The following is a 26,233-nucleotide window of genomic DNA, read 5'->3' as shown; positions in this document are numbered from 1 at the left end:
GGTAAGGCGATGGTGGTGCAGCCGATCAAAGGGAAAATAGGAATACAAACAAGAGAGATGCAGAGACAGGCTCTGTTCTCTCGTCAGCTTTATTGCTTTTTACTCTGCTCCAGATAGATGTCTATAGAGATGGCTATTAAATTTGATATTAATAATTCAGTTTTGAGGCATTTGCTTTTTTTTTCCCTTTTAAAACAAGGCCCTCCATCCTGTCCTGCATTTAATGGCTGTGGTGCAGAATAACTCTCAGGATCCAAACAGAGTCAGGTGCTGTATTTTTTGACAGACATCCCCATCCTTACTTTCACCAAAGAAATAATTAAACAGTGTCCACCGAACTCTGCCCCTGACATCCTGCCTGTGTCTTAAATAAGAATATATAAGAAGTATTTTAAATTTCCACTGGTAGCACTAGAAGTGACAGCTGATTGTAATATTCAACGATATGTCAACAACTGCTGCAGGCTTCTGGATGCATGGTTTTTAAACTTATAAAAACAAAGCGGGTAGCATGTGATACTCAAAATCACCCAAAAACGACAAAGACAATCTGCACTAAAAGTATGTTCTGTCAAAGCTACACAACTTTGCAATTTGGGGGCCCCACTAGATAACAATTTTAGAGGACAACATGTGCTGTATTTCAACATCCGGACATTCTACATGACATAAACATCTTCTTCGTGTTTCCTTTTAGAGATGGGAATGATAAAAAATAATTTATTTCAGAGGCAAATTCAATTTGCATTGCTCAGTTCAGTCTGCTCTCTGTTGTTTGGTGAGAAAATAATATTTTGCCGCTCACAAATGTTCAATTTATCACTTTCTGTGTACAAAAATAATATCCCACAAGTGTCCATTTGGAGCAAATGACTTTCAATCTGCAGCTCTCAATGAGGTGGGAGGTAATAATTTTCTCTTTTTCAGACCCATTCATGAGTTAGGCAGATGAGGTGGGTGTGTTTTTTTACACATAAATCTTGCCTGAAGCAGGTTTTAAGACCAGGTGACGGCCACATCACTGAGGGCGGAACAAGATTTAACATTCTCCAGTGTTATTCAAGCCTTCACCTCGTACGTCTTGCCCACTTCATTTCCTAAAACACTTGACACAACTCAAACAAGCGTGCTGTCTGTTCAGAGGGAGTCTTTTAAGAGGATTTCTGTGCTCGGAATATAAATACTTTATGAGCCTTACAGTCTAGAGTATATCGCTCTCTGGCTTGTAGCAATACTGCTCTCAATATTCTGAAAGGGTGAGAGGTGAGGAAACACTTGATATGATAAAATACAGTTTAACATTGACTGCAGAGACTCACCCTATCAACCCGTGCTGCTCCACGCTGTTGCATCAGCCTTATTAGTGTGCCTGCTGGGCAAACAGCCACTGTGGATGGAGGATGTGCTGCAGGAATATATAAGGAAAGAAGAATGCAGTATGCTAAGACAGGGATCTAAGAATGAAGATGACTGAAGAAGGCATTTAATAAGTCCACCAACTGCCTTTCAATTGGCATTTTGTTCCACCACTCCTATTTTTTACATATTTAGTGCTGCAGGCCATTTTAATACAACCTGACATACATAATATGGTCCCATGCAATAAATAACAAGAGCTTTAGGGTAATTTCTACAGGTGTCCTTAAAGAACTATTGAGACTACTAGCAGTGCCACTACTAACTCAGAAAACCATAGCAACAGCCTAGTGACCTAAAACTACCTCACAGCTAAACCCCACGAGCACCTTAGCAACCTCTTAGCAACAACTTAGAACCCGTTTTGCAACAACTTAGCAGCAACCCAGCAATGACATAAGAATCCAGTAACAGCACCTTGGGTATCATTTTGAATATGTTTGAAATCATCTCCCAAGTCATTGGCAAAATGGAACTAATTGAAAAAGAGTAAAACGTAGGTGTAAGTAATAAAAATCAATGTTAATTACCATTTACCTGCTTTACATGTTATAGCTTAATGTCCCATTGTAATGTCTTACTGGAACAATTTAATATAATTTAGTCACAGTTAAAGTCATCAGGAAACACCTGTTATTTTTTTCTTTTCTTTAAAGAGTGATAAGTCAAAATTTCTGCTCTGAAAAAAGGCTTTTGTTCGCTTCAGGAAATTTTTGTTTCTGTTAATTAGCTGCTCTTTTGCAGACTGCTGCTTCCTGGAGGGCTGAAAGTTACTAAGGATGAGGAATTTTCTTGTTTTCCCCAGAGTGTACACGATCTTTAATTATGTACAACTTCAAACATAACTAGCTGTGTTCGTTCTGCTAAAAGTCACCCCGTTAATTGAGGTTTCATATATAATAGGTGACGCACGGTTCATGACATTGTGTGCGCTTTGTCTAGTAAATTCCCTCAAGATCCCGATGATGGCATGACAATATAGTTCAGGTTTACTCATTGATTAGTGGCACTAAATCTCACATCGAATTGAAAGAGCTCCTCACAGCAACCGCTGTGTAAGGTTTCATAATGCTAACTTAATTAGATGCTTTCTGTCACCCACACACCATATGCCAAAAAAGTGCGTGGGTGGATGTTTGGATGTTTTGAATATGTAAGACCATTCTTATTTTCTGGTGGTTATAGTGGTATTTCTGTACTTTGACAATAGCATCAATAAATGCTGCTGGGCATTTTAGTGCCTCGCTTGGAAGAACATTACTAGGTAGACTGTAATATTTCAGCTGGACAGTTTTGCCGAAACAAAGCTTCTTCTTAGTTTCCTCTTCATGAATAGCTTTCAGAGCCCATTGCTCTTTTTATACCTTGTAATCAAATTGTGTAACACTATGACACATTGAACAAAGTGGCCACAAATCAACATTGATGTTATTTTTACAGCAAATGCTTAACACAAAGGTAACAGGGTGAAGAAAACATTGGGGTGTTTTGTGTCAAATACCACCTTGAGCATTGTAGAGAAGAAACTACAATACTTGTACTATCATCCTGGGGCGACATGGTTAGAATAGTATATTAAGGAAGAGGCTATTACTCATGAAGCTTCCAGTATTCTGCTGCTCTCTGCTGGTGGGAAAAGATTAATACAAAATATTACAGAGCCTACGTGTGACACTTGGAAGGCAAGAACTTACACATTCATTTCCTGCACTGTCAATTTGCTACTATCCCTTATACTTCTAATGATCAGTTAAAATGATAAAATATTAAACTCCACATACTCTTTATATGATATTACACTCCCACCCACACATCTCATAGCTCATGAAAATAGGTAGAAGCTGTTTTATCTTTCTTTTCTGGAGATGTTTATGGTAGATGTAGACCATAATAAATTATACCATAATAAATAGACACACAGCTCATAAACGGGCTGACAAGAGGATGGGTTTTCTAGTTCAATTTCAGGGTTAAACGTGTTAAGTCGAATTTAAGAATTTACTATTTTAACATTATGTGTATAATAATAATAATATAATCAAATGTTTGCTTATCCTCTTTGACACTGCATAATTTGATAGGCAGTCTGCATTGAGAGCTACTAACAGCTCAGGTCAAATTCTACTTCAGTAATGATCAATGAATCTCATTACAATTTAAGAATGACTATAATAATCAGAGCAAAAAGCACATTTAGACAGATGTGACTTCTTACCTTGTCTTTTCTTTTATCAGGCCCACCTAACTCCATGGATAAAACAATGGACCCCTGGGCACCCACATGTCAAAGGCCTTGACATGTGTCTTCCATAAGGGAGGAGGACTTGAAGAGACAGAAAAAGATGCTGCTGTGTTGATGCAAATGTTTTGTGCGTCACATTATGCAACTTGCTAACGTTTTGCATGTCTTTGTAGCTGTAGACATTTTGCATCTCTCTCTGGGGAGACTTCACAGCTGAGGACCAAGGCCTGTTCATTAATTTAGTCTGTTGTATTTTCTATGACAGTTTTTCAGATATGTGAAACTGAAAGCGGCTAATCCGACTTGAGACACGACGTACAGACTGCACATACACACCTCCTTAAAAATAAAGTTGGACGCGGAAATGAGAAAAAAAACTCTCTCTGGGCGCCAACAACATGGCCAACAAGGGAAGTCAGGTTTAGATCACGTGGGTTCATGTCACAGTGTACTCGCTGATGATTGGTCAAGATTCGTGGCCCCGCCCACAAGGCGCCTGCGCATATTTCCCGCGAACGGACTGCGCTCGCGCGGTGGGTGTTAGGCGATGCCATAGGACCAAGTTGTTCGGATTATCTCCACAAAATAGAAAAAAAACTAACTTTAAAACTCGCTTAAATGGCGAAGCAAAGCTCACTTTTCAATTTTTTCACGAAGTCTCCGCCGTCGGTCTCCAAGCCGAAGCCGAGCCCTTCCCCGGCCGAGGCAGACCTGCCCTCCTCCGTACAGAAGTCCAACTCCTCTCCGAAGGAACAAGCTAAACAGACCCCGACACAGCAGCCAGCCAAGGACAAAAAAGTTCAACAGAAGAGTAAGTCCAAGACTGCCGGCGGGGGATTCAAGAAACTATTCGGCGACAAGACCCCAGCAGCCAAAGACAAGTGAGTTCACTTTGGGAGCCGTGTAATTGCTGGAGACACGTTGTGCACTGTTGTCTTCCTTCTGCCAAAGACCGTTTATAAGGCCTAATGAGCTAACGTGTTGCCGAATATATTTTAAGATGCAAGTAACTCCACTTGTGTATTTAGTGCGAGTTACTCAACATAGAAAACCTACACGTTGCATGGCAGGGTAGTTGTCAGGTTCATTTCACATGGGGAGGTGGACGTGCATTTGACTCTTACAAGTGATCGCAGGTGACTTGATCAGAGCTGAGCAGACCATGCAGTGCGAGGTTTTCAATTGGTCAAATCAGTGTGATGCCTGTGATTGTTACGGTGGAATACTGAGATTAAATTGGAAATGTACAGATCACTGTTTCTTGTCATAGTTTAGACAGTGCGGACATCCCCTCCCCACACTTAAACGAGATGGCATAGGACATCAAATTGTGTTAAAAATAAAATAGATCGGAGTGCCAAAAATGAAATGAAATAACATAAGTGCTGTATTTTTACAACCATACACGATGCACTACAACCATGCTCTGTTTTCAGATGCTGGCAACCATGTCATTGTTAATTAACGGAGCAGTGATTAATCTAGTACTGCAGGGATAAGTTGAATTAAAATAGTTTTCCAGCTAAAGTGCTGTCAATTCTGTTGAACCAGCTTCTCACCTATGAAAGTGTACTGCTTTTCTTGGTTTCAATACAGTATTAAATTGATAAGAATATTTGAGTTTGGAGATTTGGTTGGATTGATCAATGATATGAAGACATCAGCTTGTACTGCTTTATTGATAGATGATCAAGAAAATAATCTGTAGATTAATAGTAATGATTGTTACTGTTTTGGGATAGACCAACTACTTGCCTGACTGATTATTGTGGCTGATATTTGGCATTTGTCCGATTATCAGTATCTGCATTTTCATTGACCAATTATCGATAAATTAAATGCTCTACTTCAGGTCTGACACAGCATCCTCTCTATCTGTAGTCACTCTGTCGTCTCAGAAATCTCTAAAGCAGAGACTGCAAAATCTAAACAAGAAACACAAACCAGTTAATTGGCTACTGTCACAGTGGCTAAGTTAGAAGGCAGCCGCAAAATAACCTGAAACTGAGCCTGGAAAACAGTAATTCATAATGCTTTAAGATATGGACCTTAATGGACAATCAAAGTGACAGAGCAGGGAAAGATGAAGAAAATAGAGAAGAACATCAGCCGTAACTGCAGGAGACAAACTGATCAATCTCAGCTGATGGCACATAAATAGAGGAGAGCGTCCTAATTTAATCACTCTAGTACAATTTTTCATATTCAGTTATAGTTACCCTTTATATATGTTATATCTAGGTTGTTGATCAAGAATTGCCTGTATTGGTCTGGGACAATATATGACTTCCAACATGTGACCTTATTTTTCTCACTTTCAGCAGCTCCACATGCCCGTTCAGTGCTGGGGCCCTTGTGTGGGCAAAACTGGAAGGCCACCCCTGGTGGCCATGCATGGTAGTGCCCCAACCTCTGACTGGACAGCAGATGAGGGGCCGTGGTCGGGCCCAGCGCATACATGTTCATTTCTTTGACGAACCTCCTACCAGAGGATGGGTCAGCGTCAAATATGTCAGAGAGTATCAAGGTTGGATGCTACTCTGCTTAATCATAATGAAAAATTCTGAGAAACTTTAGATGGACTGTTGTGTGCTTTGTCCACCGAGTAATTTAGACTGTTTTGCCATTTGCACAGGCTCTGACAGCAGTGATGCTAAAACTGGAGGGGTGTTCTTCAGTGGCAAACCTGTAATCCGTCGGGCAATGGAGCTTGCTGATGCAGTACTGTTTGACACCCCTGAAAAAAGATTAAAGATGCCTCTCTGCATGGATCCATCTGATGATGACGATGAAGAAATGGAGGTTTGATTACTGTTTCTATTGTTTGTTAGTATACAGATCTAAAACTCTACATTTTTGACTAATCAGCATAATTCTTAATGCATCTTTTTCATCAGTAGTAATACAGACACACTTATCAGTTCAGTTATGCAAGTTAAATTTTTTAATGTTTTATTTATTTTACTTTGTGTTTATTTTTATTCCAGCTTGACAATTCAGTACTGACTGATGAAGAGCTCAGTGATGTGGACGAAGAAAAACATGAGGAAGCAAAGCCCTCCAAAGTTTGTCAACATTCATCCCGTGCGTCAACAGAGAAGGGGAACAAAGCCAAGCGGCGTCGCATTATTGTAGCCTCAGACAGTGATGGATCAGACGAGGAATTCAAACCAGAACATGCTGCATCTAGCAGTGAGGATGAAGAGGAAGAAGGGACAGTGAGCAGTGAGGAGGAGGAGGAGAGCACCCAGGAGTCAGAAGTAGAAAGCCCCATTAAGCCTGTAAAGCGCAAACGTCCCGTAGAAAAGTCTGCAAATACAAAAGCAAAACTACCTACTGGACCGTCTGCTGCACCCAAACGAGCCCCGGCAACCGTCGGAGCCAACACAAAGTCTCGTTTGTCAGCCTTCTCGGCTCCTGACACCTTTGAGAGCCAGGCAAATGGATCAGGCTCCACCGCAGGTGTAACTATTTGGGATCATGAGAAGCTGGAGTGGGTACAGGATGGCAGGAGGAAAGACAGCAAAAGGCGCCGACAGTCAGAGGATGACTACGATCCCACCACCCTGTATGTGCCAGAAGACTTTCTAAACAGAAACACACCCGGTATGCGTAGGTGGTGGCAGCTCAAATCTGAGATGTTCGATACAGTGATTTTCTACAAGGTGGGAAAGTTTTATGAGCTCTACCACATGGATGCTGTGATTGGTGTCAACGAGCTGGGACTAACATTCATGAAGGGGACCTGGGCACACTCTGGCTTTCCAGAGATCGGCTTTGGACGTTTCTCAGATGTGCTGGTTCAGAAGGGCTACAAGGTGGCTCGTGTGGAGCAGACGGAGACCCCAGAGATGATGGAGGCACGCTGTAAGACCTTGGCTAAACCCACAAAATTTGACCGTGTGGTGAGAAGAGAGGTGTGCCGTATTATCACACGCGGTACCCAAACTTACAGCGTGTTGGACGGTGCTCCTTCAGAGAGTCAGAGCAAGTTCCTCCTGAGTTTGAAAGAGAAGGCTGAAGAGGAAAGCTCTGGTCAGTACCGCACCTATGGAGTCTGCTTTGTTGATACCTCTGTGGGTTGTTTTCATGTCGGTCAGTTCCCAGATGATCGTCACTGCTCACGCCTGCGTACTCTGATAGCACACTTTTCCCCCGCTGAGGTGCTCTTTGAAAAGAGTAATCCATCCATTGAAACACGCAAAATACTCAAAGCCTCTCTGTCCTCTGCTCTCCAGGAAGGACTTAATGCTGGAACACAGTTTTGGGATGCTCAGAAGACTCTTAAAACCCTTTCAGAAGAAGATTATTTTAAAGAGTCTGCTGACAGTGAGCAGAAGAGCGGTTTTCTCCCTGCTCTTCTGAAAAAGATGACCTCTGAGACTGATTCACTGTGCCTTACTCCTAAAGAGGGCTATGAAATGGCATTGTCTGCTTTGGGTGGATGCATATTCTACCTGAAGAAATGTCTGGTAGACAAAGAGTTGCTGTCTATGGCTAACTTCGAAGAATATGTCCCTGTTGACGTTGAGATGGAGAAAGCTGACGGACCTGCCAGCTTCTTTGCCCAGACTCGTCAGCGTATGGTCCTTGATGGAGTGACTCTGGCTAACTTGGAAATCTTTCAGAATGGGTCAGGAGGGACAGAAGGGGCGCTGTTGGAGCGTTTGGACACCTGCTGTACCCCATTTGGCAAGAGGCTGCTGAAGCAGTGGCTCTGTGCTCCTCTATGTAACCCCACATCCATCAGAGACAGACTGGATGCAGTGGAGGACCTGATGGGAGCTCAGGCTCAAGCTACTGAGGTTTCAGACCTGCTGAAAAAGCTCCCCGATCTGGAGCGTCTCCTGAGTAAAATCCACAGCATTGGCACTCCTCTGAAGGGCCAGGACCACCCTGATGGCAGAGCAGTTCTCTACGAAGAGGTCACTTACAGCAAGCGCAAGATAGCCGACTTCCTCTCAACACTGGAAGGTTTCAAAACAATGCAAGAGATCATTTCTGTCTTCGATCAAGTTTTTGGCGAATTTCGTTCCACATTGCTGTGCCAAGTTGTCACTGTGAAGACTGAAAAGAATGGCCTCTTTCCAGATCTCTCTGCTGAGCTGAGGCGCTGGGAGACTGCTTTCGACCACCAGAAAGCCCGCACTACTGGTGTCATAACCCCTAAAGCTGGCTTTGACCCCGAGTACGACCAGGCTCTGACAGGAATCAGAAACTGTGAGCGGGAGCTGCTGGACTACCTGGACAGACAGAAGAAGAGACTTGGCTGTAAAAGCATGGCCTACTGGGGAACTGGACGAAACCGCTATCAGATGGAGGTTCCCGACAGCGTCTCAGAGAGGAACATCCCCGAAGAGTATGAGGTGAAGTCTACGAAGAAAGGCTGGAAGCGTTACGTGACAAAGGAGAGTGAACGCCTGTTCTCAGAGCTGCAGGGATATGAGGAGAAGAGAGATGCTGCACTGAAAGACTGCATGAGGAGGCTTTTCTACAACTTTGACAAGAACTACAAAGACTGGAAGACTGGTGTGGAGTGCATGGCAGTGCTCGGTAATGACATTTGTTTTCAAATTTTAATCTGCATTATTTTTTACATTACCAAACATTTCTCACTGTCTGACTTTTTTTAAAGTAAATCTTTGTCTGAGCAGGACCAAGCTCTGACAGCTTTTTGAGCCTGTGAGAACAAGCTTGCATTGCAGGTGTCTGCTCTGAATACATTTCCTGCAGATGTTACCCATAAACCGTCACTGTGTATTTAACACGATGATGGTGCAGCAGTCTGAGTGCTTGTTAGAAATAATGCTGTCCTTTTGTGACTGTTCCATTTAAAACTTAGCTAAGCTTACGCTAATTAGCATGTTTTTCTCTGTTAGAGAAATTGTATACTGCTGTTTGCTCCTGACAGATGGAGATAATTGCAGTTTATTACAGATCTCCGGTGCAGTAACATAATGTGCCTTTTATGTGTTTTTGTAGCACTGTGCTGTCCCTTAGCCACAGGTCTGGCTGTATTTATTTTGTTTTAACAGACCTTGGCTGCAAAATATTCCCATGACATAAGAATGTGGGAAGCAAATCATGTTTATTTGAAGGGTAACTGGTTAAATAAATGATCAGTGTTGATTTGTTTCAGATGTGCTGCTGGCTTTGTCACGCTACAGCCAGGGTGGAGAAGGACCAATGACCAGGCCGCAGGTGGTGCTCCCAGAGGACAACAACCAGGTAGCACCCTTCATTGACTTGACCGGATCCCGCCACCCCTGCGTCACCAAGACCTTTTTTGGGGACGATTTCATTCCTAATGACATCTTCATTGGCTGCTCGGGAAGCAGTGAAGTTGAAGAGGAGGAAGGTCGGGCCTCTTGTGTCCTTGTCACCGGACCAAACATGGGTGGAAAATCTACTCTCATGAGACAGGTGGGTCATTTGATACATATTTTTTTTTTCTCCAAGTGTATAAAAGTACTAAAACTTCATTTGAGTTCAAGATTCACATGGACAGTGGAGGCTTACTTGAGTTCATTGTGGGCCCATATTAAGTGTTTCTGCTGCTCTTTTTCTACAGTGTGGACTAGTGATCATTCTAGCCCAGCTGGGTTGCTATGTTCCAGCAGAGAGCCTCCGCTTCACACCAGTTGACAGGGTCTTCACCCGGCTGGGAGCCTCAGATCGTATCATGGCTGGTAACATCACAAACTTACTTTACCATAGATGGAGCAACGATCTCAGCTTCTACCTCATGAGCTAAGCTTGTAATGTCAACTGTGTCTTCTGTAGGAGAGAGCACCTTCTTTGTGGAGCTGAGCGAGACGGCCAGCATCCTGCACCATGCCACTAAACACTCACTTGTGCTCCTGGATGAATTAGGTAAACATTTATTGCTAATTAATAGCAGCTCATATTGAACATCATAGGTGGTCTCCTGCACATTGTTATTGTGTTGGTGGTATGTTTTCAGTATGTAACCATTCGGATGCAAACTATTCACAGGAAGGGGCACAGCCACATACGATGGCACAGCGATTGCCAGTGCGGTTGTGAAAGAGCTTGCTGAGAAGATCTGCTGTCGCACTCTCTTCTCTACACATTACCACTCCCTGGTGGAGGACTATGCCAAAAACCCTGCCGTGCGTTTGGGCCATATGGTGAGTACAGCAATGATGCTTAACATTACTCTACACAGGCAAACAGATGTAAAACAATGTGACAAAGAGGAGCCAGATTCTATTTCTTGCATGGTTATCTCCAACTGAAACATTATTAAAGTCATAGTTCTTGTTTCCAGAGAGCTTGGGGGGTAGATTTTTTTCCAAACAGATGAGGTTTTGTTCCCTTAAAGTAATAATTTGTGTACAAACTACAAAATGATTCCCTCAAACCATAAACCATCCTGTACAACTTAATTTTGCTGCAAGTTTGCACCGACAGTTGAAGCCAAAGTTGTTTCGCAAATTGTGCTCGATGTAGCAGTTGAAATGAATGAGAACGACGGCATAACTTCAGAGAACACATCTATTTTACAACACAGCTGCTTGCCTGATGCTGTCATTGTATCTTTCTGCTGCTGCTAAGTTACCACTACTTTAGCAACATGGTGTAAATAATTTCAGGAAGTTGGGTAATTTTGTGCACAGTGTTCCAGCAGAACTGTTAATTAATCATGCACAGATAATTTTCTCCTTGTGCTCGTCAGTTTCTGTAGTTTCACCGTGGCGTGTTGTGAATTCTGTGCTGTGCCTCGGTGTAATGTCCCTGTCTGTCCCTGTCAGGCGTGCATGGTGGAAAACGAATGCGAGGATCCAAGTCAAGAGACCATCACATTCCTCTACAAGTTCATCACTGGCGCTTGCCCAAAGAGTTACGGATTCAACGCTGCTCGACTCGCCAGCCTGCCAGAGGAAGTCATTCAATCAGGACACAGGAAGGCCAGAGAGTTTGAGAGGAGCACCGTCACTCTCAGACTCTTCAAGTATGTTTTAGTGTTGCTATTACATTCTGTAGCTACTGCAGTGATATCCAGTTCACAGATATCACTTTAATAAATGTCAATGCTTGGTTATCTATTTTACCCTCTTATCTCTTCCGACAGGAAGCTCTGCCTGTTCGCTGAAGATGCTACACTGGACAGCACACACTTTGCTTCACTCCTTCAACTGCTCAACACCCTGTAATTTGTACACAAACTCTGCTGTTGCTGATTTATTTTTTGTGGTCTCAGCATTTGGAAAAAACACTACTGTAATGATCTAATAAAGTTTATTTTAAAAAAATGACAATGTTTCATCTAGGAAATTAAACCCTTTTAATTCACGCTAGCGCCTACATAACGGTTATTGAATACTTCACAATATATTAAGTCTAGATGTTATGATACATGCATACATTTCAGTCTGTATGAGAACCCACAATCACCAGTACACATGAATGGGGAGGAAGGGGGGGGGCAATGAAACCATAAAGCGCTGTATATAGATACTTGTCTCAGCTTCAGTAGAGTAAGAGCTTTTGAAATTCTCCAGCAACATTGGCAAACAATGGAAAAACACAGAAGAAATGCTTTCACAGGACTTGTCTATGTGAAGTCTCTAAAATAAAACTGTCTTTACAGGCCATGAAGCAGCATTTGTGCCTGTTTGAGAAGGAAAAACAACCAGGCTGACTAATACAGATGTGTGTGTGTATATATATATATTATCCACTTAACTGATGCCATTGGCAATATTTCTCATTTGGTAACAAGTAAAAAAAAAAAAAAAAAAAAAAGGCTGTGCTCATGAACACATCATGGGTTTAGCTGCTAAACAAACTGCACCTCTAAGCAAAATGCAGCAAAAATGTTTGATTTTTTTCCCCCACATCTTTCTTATCACCTCTTCCAGTGAGTTGTGTCTTGCATGAGCCAAACAGACAGTAAACACAAAATATGCATAGATTATGTAAAACAGGCTGGAATACAAAAAACACTTCTGATACTGTTCCAAACACAAGAAGTGATACAAGTCTTGTGAAAGCATATTTCAGCATCTATTTTTCTATATTGCAAATGTACACAAGTCAACATTGCTGGAGAAAAAGTTTAGTGTTTTCCTCTTTTCTCTGATCTCTTTCACAGAAAGAAGTTAGATACTGTGACATGAGTATAATTACAGCAATTCTAGGGTATAATAACCAAAAAAATTAACACATTTAATAAAATAAAGACATTCAAGTACAGTAAGATTTTTGCATGAAAATACAAAACTACACAAAAAGCATTAAATCAAATCTCAACAGCTGTCTTGAGGAAAAAAAAAAAAAGCTGAAGTGCTAGGTCATTTTTCCCGTACTTATCATACGAGCACGTCGGTTGCCCAGTGATGGAAGCATTGTTGTATTTGGGGCCTTGGCCTCCTCGTGAGAAAAGTTGTGCCTCTTCTGACTAAGCATCTGTCCGCGATGGATCTGTACACGACTGCGGTATCTTGTTCTTCCACTTCTTTAAACGCAAATGAGCCTCGGTGGTTTTTGTCCATCCCTTACCGGTGTCACTTGCATGAACAAGTCAACACACCCACAAACCCTGAGTCAGCTGCTCGTCTGCTCTATTCCACTGATGTCACCTTTTATTGTCATATAACTGAAGGAAAAGAAAACGCGAGGCATCCATAATCAGACTTTTTTCTAAATGTCTCCTTTTAGGATATTCGTATCCCAAGTCTTTTTTTTTTTTTTTTAAAGTCACTGTATATGCTCTGTCAAAGTGAATCTGTAATTTAGTTTGGATTTCCTCCTCCACTGCACAACTTAAAGTGTCTTATGTCCATTACTGCTGAAGCGCCAAAGGACCTCAGGTCTTGAGCTCAGTTGTGCTGCAGTGTATTGGACTCTATAGGGGGAGCTGAGTCATACAGAGTGTCTGTGTCATGTGTCGGCTCTCCAGCTAACGTACAAGGATTCGACAGCGTCCCTGCACCACAGTCACAGAAGAATCTAAAAGTGGAGAGGGAAGAGCAGAAATGAGTATGCTTGGTCAAACAAAAGCACAACACATTGAATTTAATATACTGTACACTCACTGATCAGTAAAAACTAAGCCATTTTACCCTGACAAAAGCTGTCAGAAAACCTGTGGTGCAGGTTTTCTGACAATTATCAAATCAGAAATATTGCCGATGGCATCAGTTAAGCCAACAAGACACCATTCTTTATCTTTACAAAAGATTCTCCTTCCTTTGCCTTAAAATCAGACTGAATGGCAGTTTTGTTCCTCTGAATCCATTCAATCTGACACTGTGTGTTGTCGCCAAACCTATTTAATGTCTAAATGCGAGGTACCAACCAGGTTATTGTTTAAAAATTTTGACTTTCAACCAACAAATCTTCGGTGAGATTGGTGTTTTGGGGTTTTCTGCCCATTAACATGTCACCTGAAAGCTGTTTGAATTATTTCTATATAATTATTACAGACTGCATCTTGCTGAATAAACATAAACACCCATTTTGATGCTCTCAGCAGCAGAAATAAAATCCATTAGTCTAAAGAGATGCTGTCCGTACAGCTGCAAACAAAACCAAAGCTACTTAGTAGCACAGATTTAAAATAAATAAAAAAAATAGAGAAATTACTGGAGAATGTCATTTTTGTGTTTAGGGCAAACTGATCCTCTTTAACTAAGTGCCAAAGCCCTTGATGGCTATTACTTGCCTCAGGGGTGTGAGGGATTCTAAGCTGGTTGATGTGCAGTTTTACAGTGATTTTAACAGTACTAGAGGGTTTGCTGTCTCCCACACAGTGCATGTTTTGATGAGGCCTACTTTTCTAGTTCATTAAATGTGCCATTCTCAAGAGCGGTTTCACACCACTTCATTCACAAACAAAATGTAAATATGGAAGCAGAGATAGCACAGCACACACTTGTTTACATTCAACACACATCCAACAGTAAAAGAAGGGCCGTGGTGTATTTTGCGAATTCCATTTGTGTCATTCACTTGCATTAATATGGATCAGTAACACTAACCTATCATGTCTGATGAACTCCACATCATGTCCTTGGTGACACTTCTTGATGCAGTTCACACAAATGGCATTGCGGTCTGTTGTGTTACAAGTGTGACACCTACAGGAACCCAAAGTGTCTTTGTTAACGATCACAAAACACACAAGCAATAGAAGGTATTGTAGTTACTTTAATTGCACTATTAAATGTGAATTACCTGTAAAAATCGTGCATTGGGTAGCTGGTGTAACTTGAAATCTTGTACAGGCACTGACCTCTGCTCACAGCCTTTTCAATGGCATCTTGATTGTTCATTATTTTATTATCTGGAAGAAACAGCAGAAATTGGCACGTTACAGGTCACTGACATTTTGATCTGTCATCAGGTATAATTTAGGGTTTGATTGGAAAATGTGGCAAAATCTTTGTGACCAAGAGAGTACCTTTCATTGTAACATTGACACCAGATGCAAGAAACAATCCGCCAAAACGATTGTTGAAGATCTGATTGCCTTCTAGGGTTGCTGTGGCATGGTTAGTGATCTCAATACCTACAAGTGTGTGGGGGGGGAACAGTTTCCATTAGCAAGGCATAATGTACATCGTTAAAAACAATGTGTTCACACGGACTTATTTGTAAGGATTTTAAAAGCCCATAATAATTAGACTCAAGCACCTCATCACAGTTTCAAATGATGAGCCATTACGGCTTGTGTGCAGGTGTTACCCACCTGCAGCGAAGCCATCAAATATCCTGTTTTTCCGCAGTACAGGGTGACTGTTGGTGCTAATGAGGACTCCAGCTTGGGCATTTCTGAAGATGTCGTTCTCCTCCAGCAAACCTAATGACAGAAAAGAGTCCTTTTAATCAAACAAACCACCAACATTAAATTCAAACTGAATGGTTTAGAGACAATTCGTAAGTATTATGCTGATTTATCACACAATACACGGTTACTGTATGTACACTTCTTTGAATTATGAGGCAAAACTGCATCTAGTCAACTGTACATAAGAGTTTTTAGTCCCCTTTCACAGAATAAACTGATAAGTTACCTCTTCCTCCATTGAAGATACAGATCCCGCCGTCTCTCCCGTCATGGATCTTATTCCTCCGCAGAGTGGGGTTGCTGTCCGTTTTGATCCACACTCCTGCCATTGCATTGTCAAAGATCTCATTGTCCTCGATGAAGCCTAAGCCTGAAAAACACAAGTTCATGTTTTTAATTAGTGGGTAACTATTGCCACATTGGTCAAACACTTTAATAGCAGTGGCCCCGACTCACTGTGGAAAAATAAAACGGAAAAGGCTTCTCTGCTTCTCACCTGAGTTGTAAACCAAAATACCCCCATTCTGGCCTCCCCAGATTTTGTTCCGCCTGATCTTGGGATTGCTGCCAGTCCTGTGGAATAAAAAGGACACAACAGACAGCTGAGCCACTGTTTAAACAATGATAAATCAATTTCCTTTCCCAATCAACCATCTTGATATCAGGACAACTCAACTCAGACTTCAATGAATATTTACACATTCATTATCACTATCCACAAACCTTATCTGAACTCCAGAGTACATGTGATTGTAGATATCATTGTCTTCCAGCACACCATGGCCATTGTCATAGAAGTAGACCCCAACCTGTTTAAAATATATTGGCTGTCATTTCTTCCTGGTATTAAAATGCATTTTTTGGATTTTGCTTCTATATGACAGAGCAGCCTACATAAAGACACAAGTGAGTTTTTGATTCTTTTTAAAAATGTCAGCCAGTCTGACCTTGCAATTTCTGATGACATTACACATCACACATTATGATCACATTAGATGACAGCATACAGCTGATCACTGGTTTTACATTTATTTCTCAACATTAAATGTGCACCCTGTCAGTGATCTTACCTGCTTCCCGCTGTGTATCCTGTTCCTCCTAAGTACTGGCGTACTGCCCGTTGTCACCCACACTCCTGCCAGGGTGTTGCTGTACACCTCATTCTCCTCTATGACTCCCTGTCCTTTTTCATGCTGCGTGATACAAAACCACCATAAATCACTATGATTCAGGATTATAGCAAAAACATTTGAAGATGTAAGAATATTTTGATTAATAAGCGTATGCGATTAATAGCTGTACGATTTAATTACCACATAGATGCCACCATGTTGGCCATCATGGATCTTGTTGTGCCTGACAATGGGGCAGCTGTTTGTCCTGATCTGGATTCCTGCCAGGGCGTTACCGTAGATGTCGTTTCCTTCAATGAGGCCTCGGCCATCACCAAAAATATAAACGCCACCTTGGTTTCCATTAAAAATGGCATTGCCCCTGCATTTCAACAAAACAACCAAATTGAGGGCATGACTTTTGAAAATGATACTTGCAACTTATTTGATCTCAGACATCCATACTGACCTTATTGTGGGGTCACTGTTCGAGGTGATCCACACCCCTGCAAAGTTATTTGCATAGATCTTGTTTTCAATGAACTGGCCGCGGCCCTTTTCATGCACATAGATGCCCCCCGTCTGACCATGATGGATCTCGCAACGAACCACTGTTGGATTGGCGTATGCCTTCACCTCAAAGCCGGCTATGCGATTCCTATGGATGTTGCAGCTCTCAAAGTAACCCTGGAAATAGATACAAAATTACAAAGTTACATTATGTCCTATCAAAATGGTTTTTCGGCTAACGAGAAAGCAACTAACAGAACTGAAAATGTGTCTATGCTGCATATCACAATACTGCTTGTGTAGCTCTATTTGAATGAAGGTGTTTTTGCCCACATTCCTATGTACAGAGCATCATACAACTGTGGCCTGCTTTGACACAATACTACTGATTGTAACAAGGCACGATCGTGTCTTCACTTCACTTCACTTCCTGTCATAACATTTGAAAAAAATTACAGCAAATGGTTAACATTAGTTGTTTTTGTTTTTTTTAAGCGAAACGTGGCTCTCTTTACCTTTTTTACAGGTAAAATAAAAAACATCATATTCCATAAATAAATAAATAAATAAATAAATAAGACCAAATACTATTTTTGACTAATAAAAACTCATTTAAGGGACCTTAGCTGCATTGGGTTCAGGCATGTGGGTTCTGTAAAGTGTCTTGAGACAATTTGACCTGTAACTGGCGCTATATAAGTAAAATTGAATTGAATTGAATTGTTTACATAAAAATATGAGCAAAGATGCAAATTACAAAATATACACAAATAAATCACCCTGTCTGACACACTATTGTAAGTGGCATGATGAAGCCATCACCCTCCCTGTACAAAGCCCTGTCTGAATATCCAGGGCGATAACACCCTCAAACACAAAATCATCCCTGCTGCTATGAAAAAAGGGACAAGTGAGAAGAGAAATAGGGCAAAAGAAAAAAAAACAGTAATTGAAGTAGAAGAGACAGGAGTGTGGGAAAAACAATTGTTGGCCTGAAGAGGGATACAATCCACAACCTAGACATTAGCAGCATCACGTTGTAACAAACTGAGCCAAGTGGCCATCACCCTGAGACTTCACACAGAACACATTTATGTTTGTAGGACAGAGGCACGACTGTTGCACACTGCGACAGTCTTGAGGCCCGTAATTACCAAAAGTGTCAATTTATATTTGAGAACAAAAAAGTAAGTTGGTGCAATGGGGCATCTTCGCAGTCATCAGTATTCCATGTACGGTAAGAAATAGCTTTAAACAAAACCCAAGCTGCATTAAGTAATATCTTACCATGCCGTGGTCGAATGTAAAAACTCCCACATCTCTGCCGTGGTGGATGTGATTCCGTCTGATGATTGGGTTACCATGGTTTTTCACCCAGATCCCAGCCAGAGCGTTGTTGGAGATCTCATTGTCTTCGTATATTCCCTAAACAATGATCAGTATTGAAAAAGTTTAAGTCTGTGACAATTTACAGTTTTCAGTATATTTTTTTACAGTTCTGTAATACTGTATTTTATTTTAACCTCAAGCATAAAAGGCTAGTTTCTCTAGACTGGGACTAGACAGTTACATAAATCCATGAGAGACCTGCTTAGCAATGTGTGTGTCAACAATATACTTAAACGATGTGAAAAAAAAAGTATTACCTGTGCGTGATCAGTGATGTAAAGACCAACGTTTTCACAGTCACTGATGTTGCAGTGCTTGATTGTAGGACAAGCACCCTGGCCGCTGACACAGACAGCTGACCCCACTGAGACAAGCAGGATAAGGACTGATTAGCACACAAATGTCAAAAGAAACAAAGCAATCTCTGCTCTATTATGGAAAATCTTATCTGAGCACAGACATATCAATTGATTGGAGTGATTCCTTAAACCATTACAATTAGAGTCACAGATTTCGTAAGTTGCATAGATCTATGAAGCACCCCTGAGATTTTTCCTGTAAGCTCCTTAAAGTTTAGAAATCGATAAAATAGACTAAAGGGTCAGCAGAATTACCTGTGCATGTGCTGCGTATGATACAGTGGTCAATGATGGGGCTGCAGTTGACTGTAATCTCCAAGCAGTGGTGTGCATTGTGGTGTTGGGCGGATTTATCATCAGGATTGAACTGCAGCAGAAACAACAGTAGCTAAAACCATGACGATCCATTTAATTAATTATGTACTGTATGTGTGGCCTAGATAAAGAGAATCTCACCCTAATGGTCATGTATCCAACGTAAGCATCTTCTGAGCCTTCCATGAATACAAATGTGGAGTCTCTGGTATTCTCAATAATAACTTTCTCTGCTACTTTTCCAGGAGCTACAAAATAATCAGCATGGTATAATTAGACACAAGACTAAAGAAGCGCAAAATGAAACCGTAACCATGACGTAACCGAGACACTCACCGGCTCCGATCATTGTGATCGGCGACTCGATGTAGATCCATTCGTCTGTGTAAATACCAGAGTGGACAAATATCAGCCCGTCAAAGTGAGGCTCCTGACCTCCTCCGAGAGCATCCTCGATGGTGTCATAGTACTGGAACAAACATTACAGGTCAGTTAAATGACTGGTATATTTAAGCAAAAAAAAAAAAAGGAAAGAAAATGTTGAAAAGTTTACTTACAAACATGTTATCCCTCCCTTTGTATCTCGCAGGATTACTGTAGAAGTGTTCTGCAAAGCCTGGTTTAACATGTGCGCCTTTATACTGTAAAAAATATAAAATAAATCACATGATAACTCACACAGTAAATAAGCAAATAGTTCCCACAGGCATTACATTTTGAAAAAGTTAGGGAAAGGAGAAAAATGACTGAGACGTTTTTGTCCATGGAAAGCAAGCCTAAAGGTCAGTATATCACAAAGGAATAACAATTTAAACACATTCTCTTCTTTAAACACATTCCCCTCTATGCCCTAAAAACTGAATGTCATCATTATAGCCTGTGGTGTTGCCCTTTCGCATGACATTAGCTGTCTGTACACGGAGGATTTAAAGTTGCACAGAAGCAACTGTCACCCACAAAAGCATTGATTAAAAGATTAAAAGGAAAGAGGGCGAAATTTATGTCTCAGTACTACCTTTAATCATAACTTGCTGCATGTACAAGTAGGTTACCGTAATAATTTCCAATAAATGTTCACATCATGGGGAAGGTTTCAGTAAAAATTATTATTTTTAATGTAAAGCATTTCAGATGATCATTGTGCTTTCTTTGATATAAAGTCAATGCTACTACATTATTTGTCAGTGTCTCACTTCCTTCATAATCACATATGAAATCAAATGGTTATTTTTACAGTTGCATAACAAATACTTGTGAGTGCAATAAATCATGTATAATCATGTATATGTAAGCAGTTTGAGTCTTTTGTAAAGGCAACAATGAGTCTGTAAGTGCACTGGAGATTCCATACCAGCTGCTGAAAACTTTCCTTCCACGGGTTTGGCTGCTCATATTCTTCTGGGTTTATCTGGTAGAACTTCCCTGCCTCAGGGTGCATCATGGGTCGTGTGTATTCAAAAACTTCCATGTAAAGCCTCTTCCTGTAATAAGACAGCAAATCAACGATTAACACCATCCTCCTCTCATGTGTGACAGAATCCCTTACAGTACAGATGATCTCATGCAGCAAAAGTCTTTGTTGTTTCAAGTTCTGGCCAGTAAAAACATGACTTTTTTTCAAGTTAAAGCTCATGTCCACACTACAGGACCATGTGACACCAAGCTGACAGTAAATCATTTGTAGTCTACTTTTTTTTGACTATCTGTTCATAACGGGGTTTATTCTAAATACAGAGAAAATTGTTCGGCTTACAGATGTATTTTGGTGTTTGAAACGCCAACAAATTAAGTCCTGCTTATTTTAAATTATGGTAATGTCACACAATACCCTGTATTGGCAATGAGAACGACGGAGACAATTACAATACAGGTTATTTTAATACATTAAAAAACAAATTATTCAAAGGTGAATTTAAAACATTCCTTAATCATAATTTTATAGACCTTTTTACTGCTGTCAGATCGGCAACAACATTCAGCTTCCGTTTGCTTCCCACTTAATTATCATTTCAAAGTGTGTAACCATTTAAAGTCAGATGCACAAGCAAATTAAATACGAATTAAAGGTAATATCAAATCATAGTTAGCTAAATGACCAACTGTGGGACTGTAATTGTAAGTGCTCATGAAACATATTGAAATATTAATAAGATACAAAAGTTAGAGCTGCTGTTAATTCATTAAATATACACAAAGGAGCACAATGAACATGAGAAAAACACCAACAAGCTACAGAAACATGTCTCACCACAGGATGGGGTCATTGGCCAGCTCACTGAAGCGTTTGCACACACATGCAGCACGACACAAGTCCTGCTCCAACAGGTATGAGAAGATCTTCAGCACCACCTCATCTGGAAGCTTCTCCTGCAAGTACTGCTCTGCTGGAGCTGCTGGGTGGAGGATAACCAGGGAATTAGAATAATAGATTTTGGAAGGAAAGAAGTTTGAGTGGAGTTAAACAGCAGCAATTATACAAGCATATTTATAGCAAAACAATGAGAACCACCAAAAGTATTTCTCATGTTACTATACCAACAAACTTCTGCAGAAATGATAAAGGCTCTCTTATGGAATTGCAAATATGCAATTACCCTATCACTGTCCTACTTCACTAATTAAAATATTAGCACTACATTATAAACAAGTCCCTCAGTGTTTTCCAATACTACCTACAACCTCAAAGACCCTTATTGCTGAAAATCAACACTTTACTCTCAGAGTTAAATTTCAAACTTCCTGTGTTTACTTCCAAGCAACTATCATGCAGCTACCTAAAAGTGAAGCAATTATTGGTGTTTTACACTGATTCTAGTAAAGCTTCTGTTCTTAAAATCACTGAATACTCAATTCTGTATCAGTTAAAATGTCTTTTTTTTTTTTCATCATATAACCCTTATTTGTTTGCAGTACTTGAACGATACCACTAATTCTCTGTCAGGGGTAAGTGGCTGATTTCAGATAGACATCTTGCTGATCGAAAGAAAACTCATTGTTTCTGGGAGCTTCACTAACAGCCTGATAGAATAAAAAAAAAAAAACTTTGCTAACTGAGTGACCACTTGCATATAAAATAAGAGAAGAAGTTCACACACGAGGAATTGTGAAGAAAAATGTCATATTTGCTATGGATGCAATTTTGGTTTTAAAACGGATCATGTGGAGCTGCGGCAAGCAAGTGCCAATCAGATTAAACTGCAAAGCCACGCACACTGAATGAATTCATGGAACTGTTTCAAACTTTTATTACAGAAGTTTTTAAAGAGACTCTCTTAAGGGAGGGTTGTACTAAAAAATGTCTACTTTTCCTAAGCTGCCAACACTGAAAATGAGAGTAAGTGAAAGAAAAGAATGGATTAATACAGGAATTAAAGTGCAGAATTGAATCCACTAAAATTTGAACAACTTCCTTGCATCTCTAAAATTTCTTTTATAGTTGCTTGAGAAATACATTGATTTTAAATGAGGTTAGAGAAGTTATGAGATCTATATAGGCCTAAATCAATTTATAGTCATGTTATACCATCTGACAATCCCGATACTTCCAAACAGACTCACTGTATAAATAAGGTCTATGCGATATAGACCTCTCCTCATGAAAACTACAGTGAAACTAAATCTTTTTTTTTCTGTTAAATGAGTCAACACATCATTGAACTTCAGGATATGTAAATAATCCATAAATGTTCTAAAATTACCCCCACAATTATCCCTTACAGGCTGCAGGAAACAAAAAGAGCAAACTTTTGTAAAAGGCACACTTCAAGTTAATAATGTGTTCCTTATTACCTGGTAAATCTTGACACTTTCCTGAAACTCTGGGACGCTTAGGTCGGTGTCCAAAGTTTTCTGTGGTTGAAGTGGAAGCACCCTGTAGAATAAAAAAGACAGTGGTCACATTTAAATATTAATTGTCATTTCAGTAAAACCAAATCCGTATCTTTTAGGCTGTGTATCATCTTCAGTGGATCCCTAATAAATATACCTCCATGCTTGTCTTTGTCGGACACACTGTTCTCTTGGGTAGAGACTTTCTTCTAAGTTGGTAGGGACTATTCTGAGCTCCTGGACCGGATTCTTCTGCAACCATATCTGCAGGAACGTCCTCATCTACAAATGGTGGAAAAGAAGAAAAACACATACAGTGATTACTTGCAATGCAATTAATTAAACTAATACAAAATACATTTTGAAATGCGATGGAAAGAAATATAAGAGAACTCTTTGTTGATGTGCTGTCAACAACTCATTTGTGGTTTAACGTTTCAAATGCGCACATTAAGAAAGTGAATCTGCCATTGGATAATTCAAATTTATCGCTCATTAGTACACAATATAAACAATGCTCTGCATGTATTCCCTTTTGATTCTGTAATATTCTCTAGTGTGGTGCCCTAAAGCATGTATAGCTTCATCTGAAATAATGGACATCAACTTGCATGTACATTTCAGATATTTGGTTGAACAACAGACATCAAATCACACCTTCAGTAAGTTAAACATAGATTACAAAGATGTGAGCTTTCAAACACAAATCTGTCAGTGATAAGCAACACATTCTAACACTTGCAAGTGTCTTAACATGATTCATCACATAGTTTACAGGACAAAAGCCAGAAAAGACAACAAATCCTCTCAAGATGTGATTCAATCAACAGAATAAACAATTCTCATCAGCCTCCAGCGGAGCCATACATGTGTTTATCAGCCTATTCACAATAGCCTGATGATAGCTACCCTAAATGGAAGATGCAAACTCTGTCTGCTTGTTGCTCTGGTTGCAAGGATGACTCTCCCCAGCTACTAGCTCAGTAACCACTACAAACACAGTCTATGCAACAACCTGGACAAGTTAAAGGAACTTCTCTGTAGCTGTGAACTGAAAAAAAGTTCAGAAAAGAGGCACTCCTGTTTCGTCTGACTAATACAAACACATTTAAGTTCAAAGAAAATACATACTATATGATGTGGCATGTGCACAGATAATGATGATTATCTGATACCGACCATGCTTAAGGCTTATTCATTTACTGTCACCTTGAACTGACAACCGAGCCATGCTGTGGACATCTGGACGCGAGGAAATTAGTGCCATAGTAGGTCTTGCATGAATAAATTAATTGAGACAAAGAGATGAAGAGATGAACTCCAGCTATTACTTTAGTTTACCATTTTCTCACTTTCGTAAGAACAGACAACTAAGTTAATCACATTATGCTACTTGCCATTCAAGTGATGCTGTGAGACCAAACATCACATGTCCCCAGTCCAGCTAAAAACGTTGATTAGATATAGCAAACAGCTATTAATAATATTGATCACCGTTCCTCAATGTGACTGAGTCTCTATACGGGCGTTCATCCAAGGTAACTAAAACTAAAGAACATCCCAAGCTGGCAAAGGTTTACTTGGAAAAACGGCAAACAAGATTTCCTCACATTACCGTCAGATGTCACACAGCGTTACCGAAGAATAACACCGAAGTTGAAGTGATTACATTATAGGGGGCATGTTATACCCTTAATTACGAGAAATACATCCAGTGTTGACATTTCAGCGTTTCAAATGTTATGTAGACTGGGGCTTATAATGAAAACGACCGGACGCAGATAGCTAGCTAAACATGCTAATAATAACAGCTAACTAGCACAGGCTAGGTTCAGTTAGCATGCTACGACAAATGGCAAAACCACTTTATGTATCCTTCCCTGCGTTTGTCAGCCATGACTCGAACAAACCCTTGTCTGTCGCGTGTCATTTTCAGTACTAATGTAATGTTACCTTACAAAAAAGGAATTTCGGCAGCGATACGAGGTCAGACAAGCAAAAGAAAGGCCGACTCGGGGCAAAAATCAAGCAAAACAAAGCGCGGCCTGAATGCTAAGTACAAACACAAAAGCCTTGGCGTTTCCTGGTTGCAATGCGACCTTTGGAGACTGCCGTTAGCTCCCCGCTGCCTTATCACAACAACCGACATTACTGTGATGTACGCGTACCATAATAACACAAACGACACACACAGCCGTTCCACCATAAAACACACGCTTCAACCCTAAAGCCAGCTGTTTGACAAGCAGACCAGCGAAGCTAAGGCTAGCTGGGCTAACATTACCTCTTTCCTGGTGGTTCCTCTCCGGCTGCACCGGGCGCGGCCTCGATACTCGCCTTGGTCTTCTGCTAACGTTACTTGCTCTGACGGAGTTCATTTGGGGTGTTGTTAATCTTGAAGAAATGTCGAAGCCTTCGCAGCAGAGGAGGCGACGCCGAGCACACGGTCTATGTCTTTTTCTTCAGCATTGCACGATTTGCCATGTTTAGCCGCGGCTCCCGAGAAACGTATCGCGGTGTGTTGCTCCCGTTCCCCCGCACTGGTGTTACGTCTAGCCCCGATCCACTGTAGCAGGAGGAGCCATAACAGACATGCACAGTCCGTCAGGCCTCAGTCGCATCACATGGGAGGACCTCTCGCCGTCACGTCGCCTTCCTTGTTCCAGGCGGTCTATTCAACAGTGATTTTACTTTTACTTTTGGATCTCAGCCTTTCAAGCATCCGTCTGTGATAGTCTGCGGTCTGCGTCCCATCAGTGGAGGTGCGTGTGTGTTGCTCAAAGGTACACAGGAAGCACTGATCATATCACACAGCGCAAAACGTCATTGAGGAATTTAGTCAACTCATCTTTTCTAATTCATGTAATGTAAATACGTAAGTTTTGCAAATTTTAAGTTAACAAAACTTAAAAGGTACAACTTAAATATGCTAGTTTTTATAATTCGAGGCAGATTAACTTAAAATGATAGCTGAATGACCAGCTGAGAATGAACTCACTAAATCAAGTTTATTATAAACAAAAGCTCCACGATGCATTGTTGGAAAGTTAAAACTGTTTAAAATGTCATGATTAATCTCAATAATAAATAATCTTGTACAGTCTGACCATAATATTTTTTGATAAGGACTAATTACTTTTTTGATATTATTTTATTTGTTAGGTTAAGTTCCATAGTTTAAAATACTATTATATTAATACATTACAGTAGTTGTTCCTTGTAATTAAAAACACTAGAGTCTCAGTTT

General features: G+C 40.5%; 2 protein-coding genes across 4 annotated transcripts; one reads left to right on the top strand and one right to left on the bottom strand.

Moving 5' to 3' along the window:
* Positions 1 to 4,159: 4,159 nt before the first annotated feature.
* On the top strand, positions 4,160 to 11,940 carry msh6 (mutS homolog 6 (E. coli)). 2 transcript variants are annotated; one of them, XM_023268139.3, is made up of 10 exons: positions 4,160 to 4,539; positions 5,983 to 6,185; positions 6,294 to 6,460; positions 6,646 to 9,211; positions 9,798 to 10,081; positions 10,230 to 10,347; positions 10,442 to 10,531; positions 10,655 to 10,809; positions 11,434 to 11,633; positions 11,754 to 11,940. In XM_023268139.3, the coding sequence occupies exons 1-10, from the start codon at positions 4,277 to 4,279 to the stop codon at positions 11,833 to 11,835; spliced, it is 4,128 nt and encodes a 1,375-aa protein (XP_023123907.2). In that variant the 5' UTR covers positions 4,160 to 4,276; the 3' UTR covers positions 11,836 to 11,940. The 2 variants fall into 2 exon arrangements, with proteins under 2 accessions (XP_023123907.2, XP_023123906.2); XM_023268138.3 differs by having other exon boundaries at positions 5,980 to 6,185.
* Positions 11,907 to 25,671, bottom strand: fbxo11a (F-box protein 11a). 2 transcript variants are annotated; one of them, XM_023268140.3, is made up of 22 exons: positions 25,271 to 25,671; positions 23,144 to 23,268; positions 22,948 to 23,029; positions 21,407 to 21,551; positions 20,510 to 20,639; positions 19,716 to 19,799; positions 19,495 to 19,627; positions 19,300 to 19,406; positions 19,099 to 19,210; positions 18,742 to 18,848; positions 18,383 to 18,520; positions 17,055 to 17,272; positions 16,787 to 16,967; positions 16,544 to 16,666; positions 16,197 to 16,282; positions 15,970 to 16,046; positions 15,700 to 15,843; positions 15,375 to 15,485; positions 15,087 to 15,194; positions 14,861 to 14,969; positions 14,665 to 14,763; positions 11,907 to 13,633 (listed from the first exon to the last, which is right to left on the bottom strand). In XM_023268140.3, the coding sequence occupies exons 1-22, from the start codon at positions 25,362 to 25,364 to the stop codon at positions 13,504 to 13,506; spliced, it is 2,643 nt and encodes an 880-aa protein (XP_023123908.1). In that variant the 5' UTR covers positions 25,365 to 25,671; the 3' UTR covers positions 11,907 to 13,503. The 2 variants fall into 2 exon arrangements, with proteins under 2 accessions (XP_023123908.1, XP_023123910.1); XM_023268142.3 differs by having other exon boundaries at positions 21,407 to 21,548.
* Positions 25,672 to 26,233: the final 562 nt, after the last annotated feature.

The sequence above is a fragment of the Amphiprion ocellaris genome, chromosome 16 (assembly GCF_022539595.1).
Source record: "Amphiprion ocellaris isolate individual 3 ecotype Okinawa chromosome 16, ASM2253959v1, whole genome shotgun sequence".
Lineage (NCBI taxonomy): Eukaryota > Metazoa > Chordata > Actinopteri > Pomacentridae > Amphiprion > Amphiprion ocellaris.
Note: the sequence above shows the minus strand (reverse complement) of the source record. Positions and strands in the feature narration are given on the sequence as shown.

Coding starts and splice junctions, on each gene's coding strand:
- msh6 (XM_023268138.3), top strand. CDS start 4,277: ATGGCGAAGCAAAGCTCACTTTTCAATTTTTTCACGAAGTCTCCGCCG. Junction 9,212..9,797: donor GGAGTGCATGGCAGTGCTCG/GTAATGACATTT, acceptor GATTTGTTTCAG/ATGTGCTGCTGGCTTTGTCA. Junction 10,810..11,433: donor CCGTGCGTTTGGGCCATATG/GTGAGTACAGCA, acceptor TGTCCCTGTCAG/GCGTGCATGGTGGAAAACGA.
- fbxo11a (XM_023268140.3), bottom strand. CDS start 25,364: ATGAACTCCGTCAGAGCAAGTAACGTTAGCAGAAGACCAAGGCGAGTA. Junction 19,800..20,509: donor AGGAAAGTTTTCAGCAGCTG/GTATGGAATCTC, acceptor TATTTTTTACAG/TATAAAGGCGCACATGTTAA. Junction 15,486..15,699: donor TATCTTCAATGGAGGAAGAG/GTAACTTATCAG, acceptor TTCTGTCATTAG/GTTTGCTGGAGGAGAACGAC.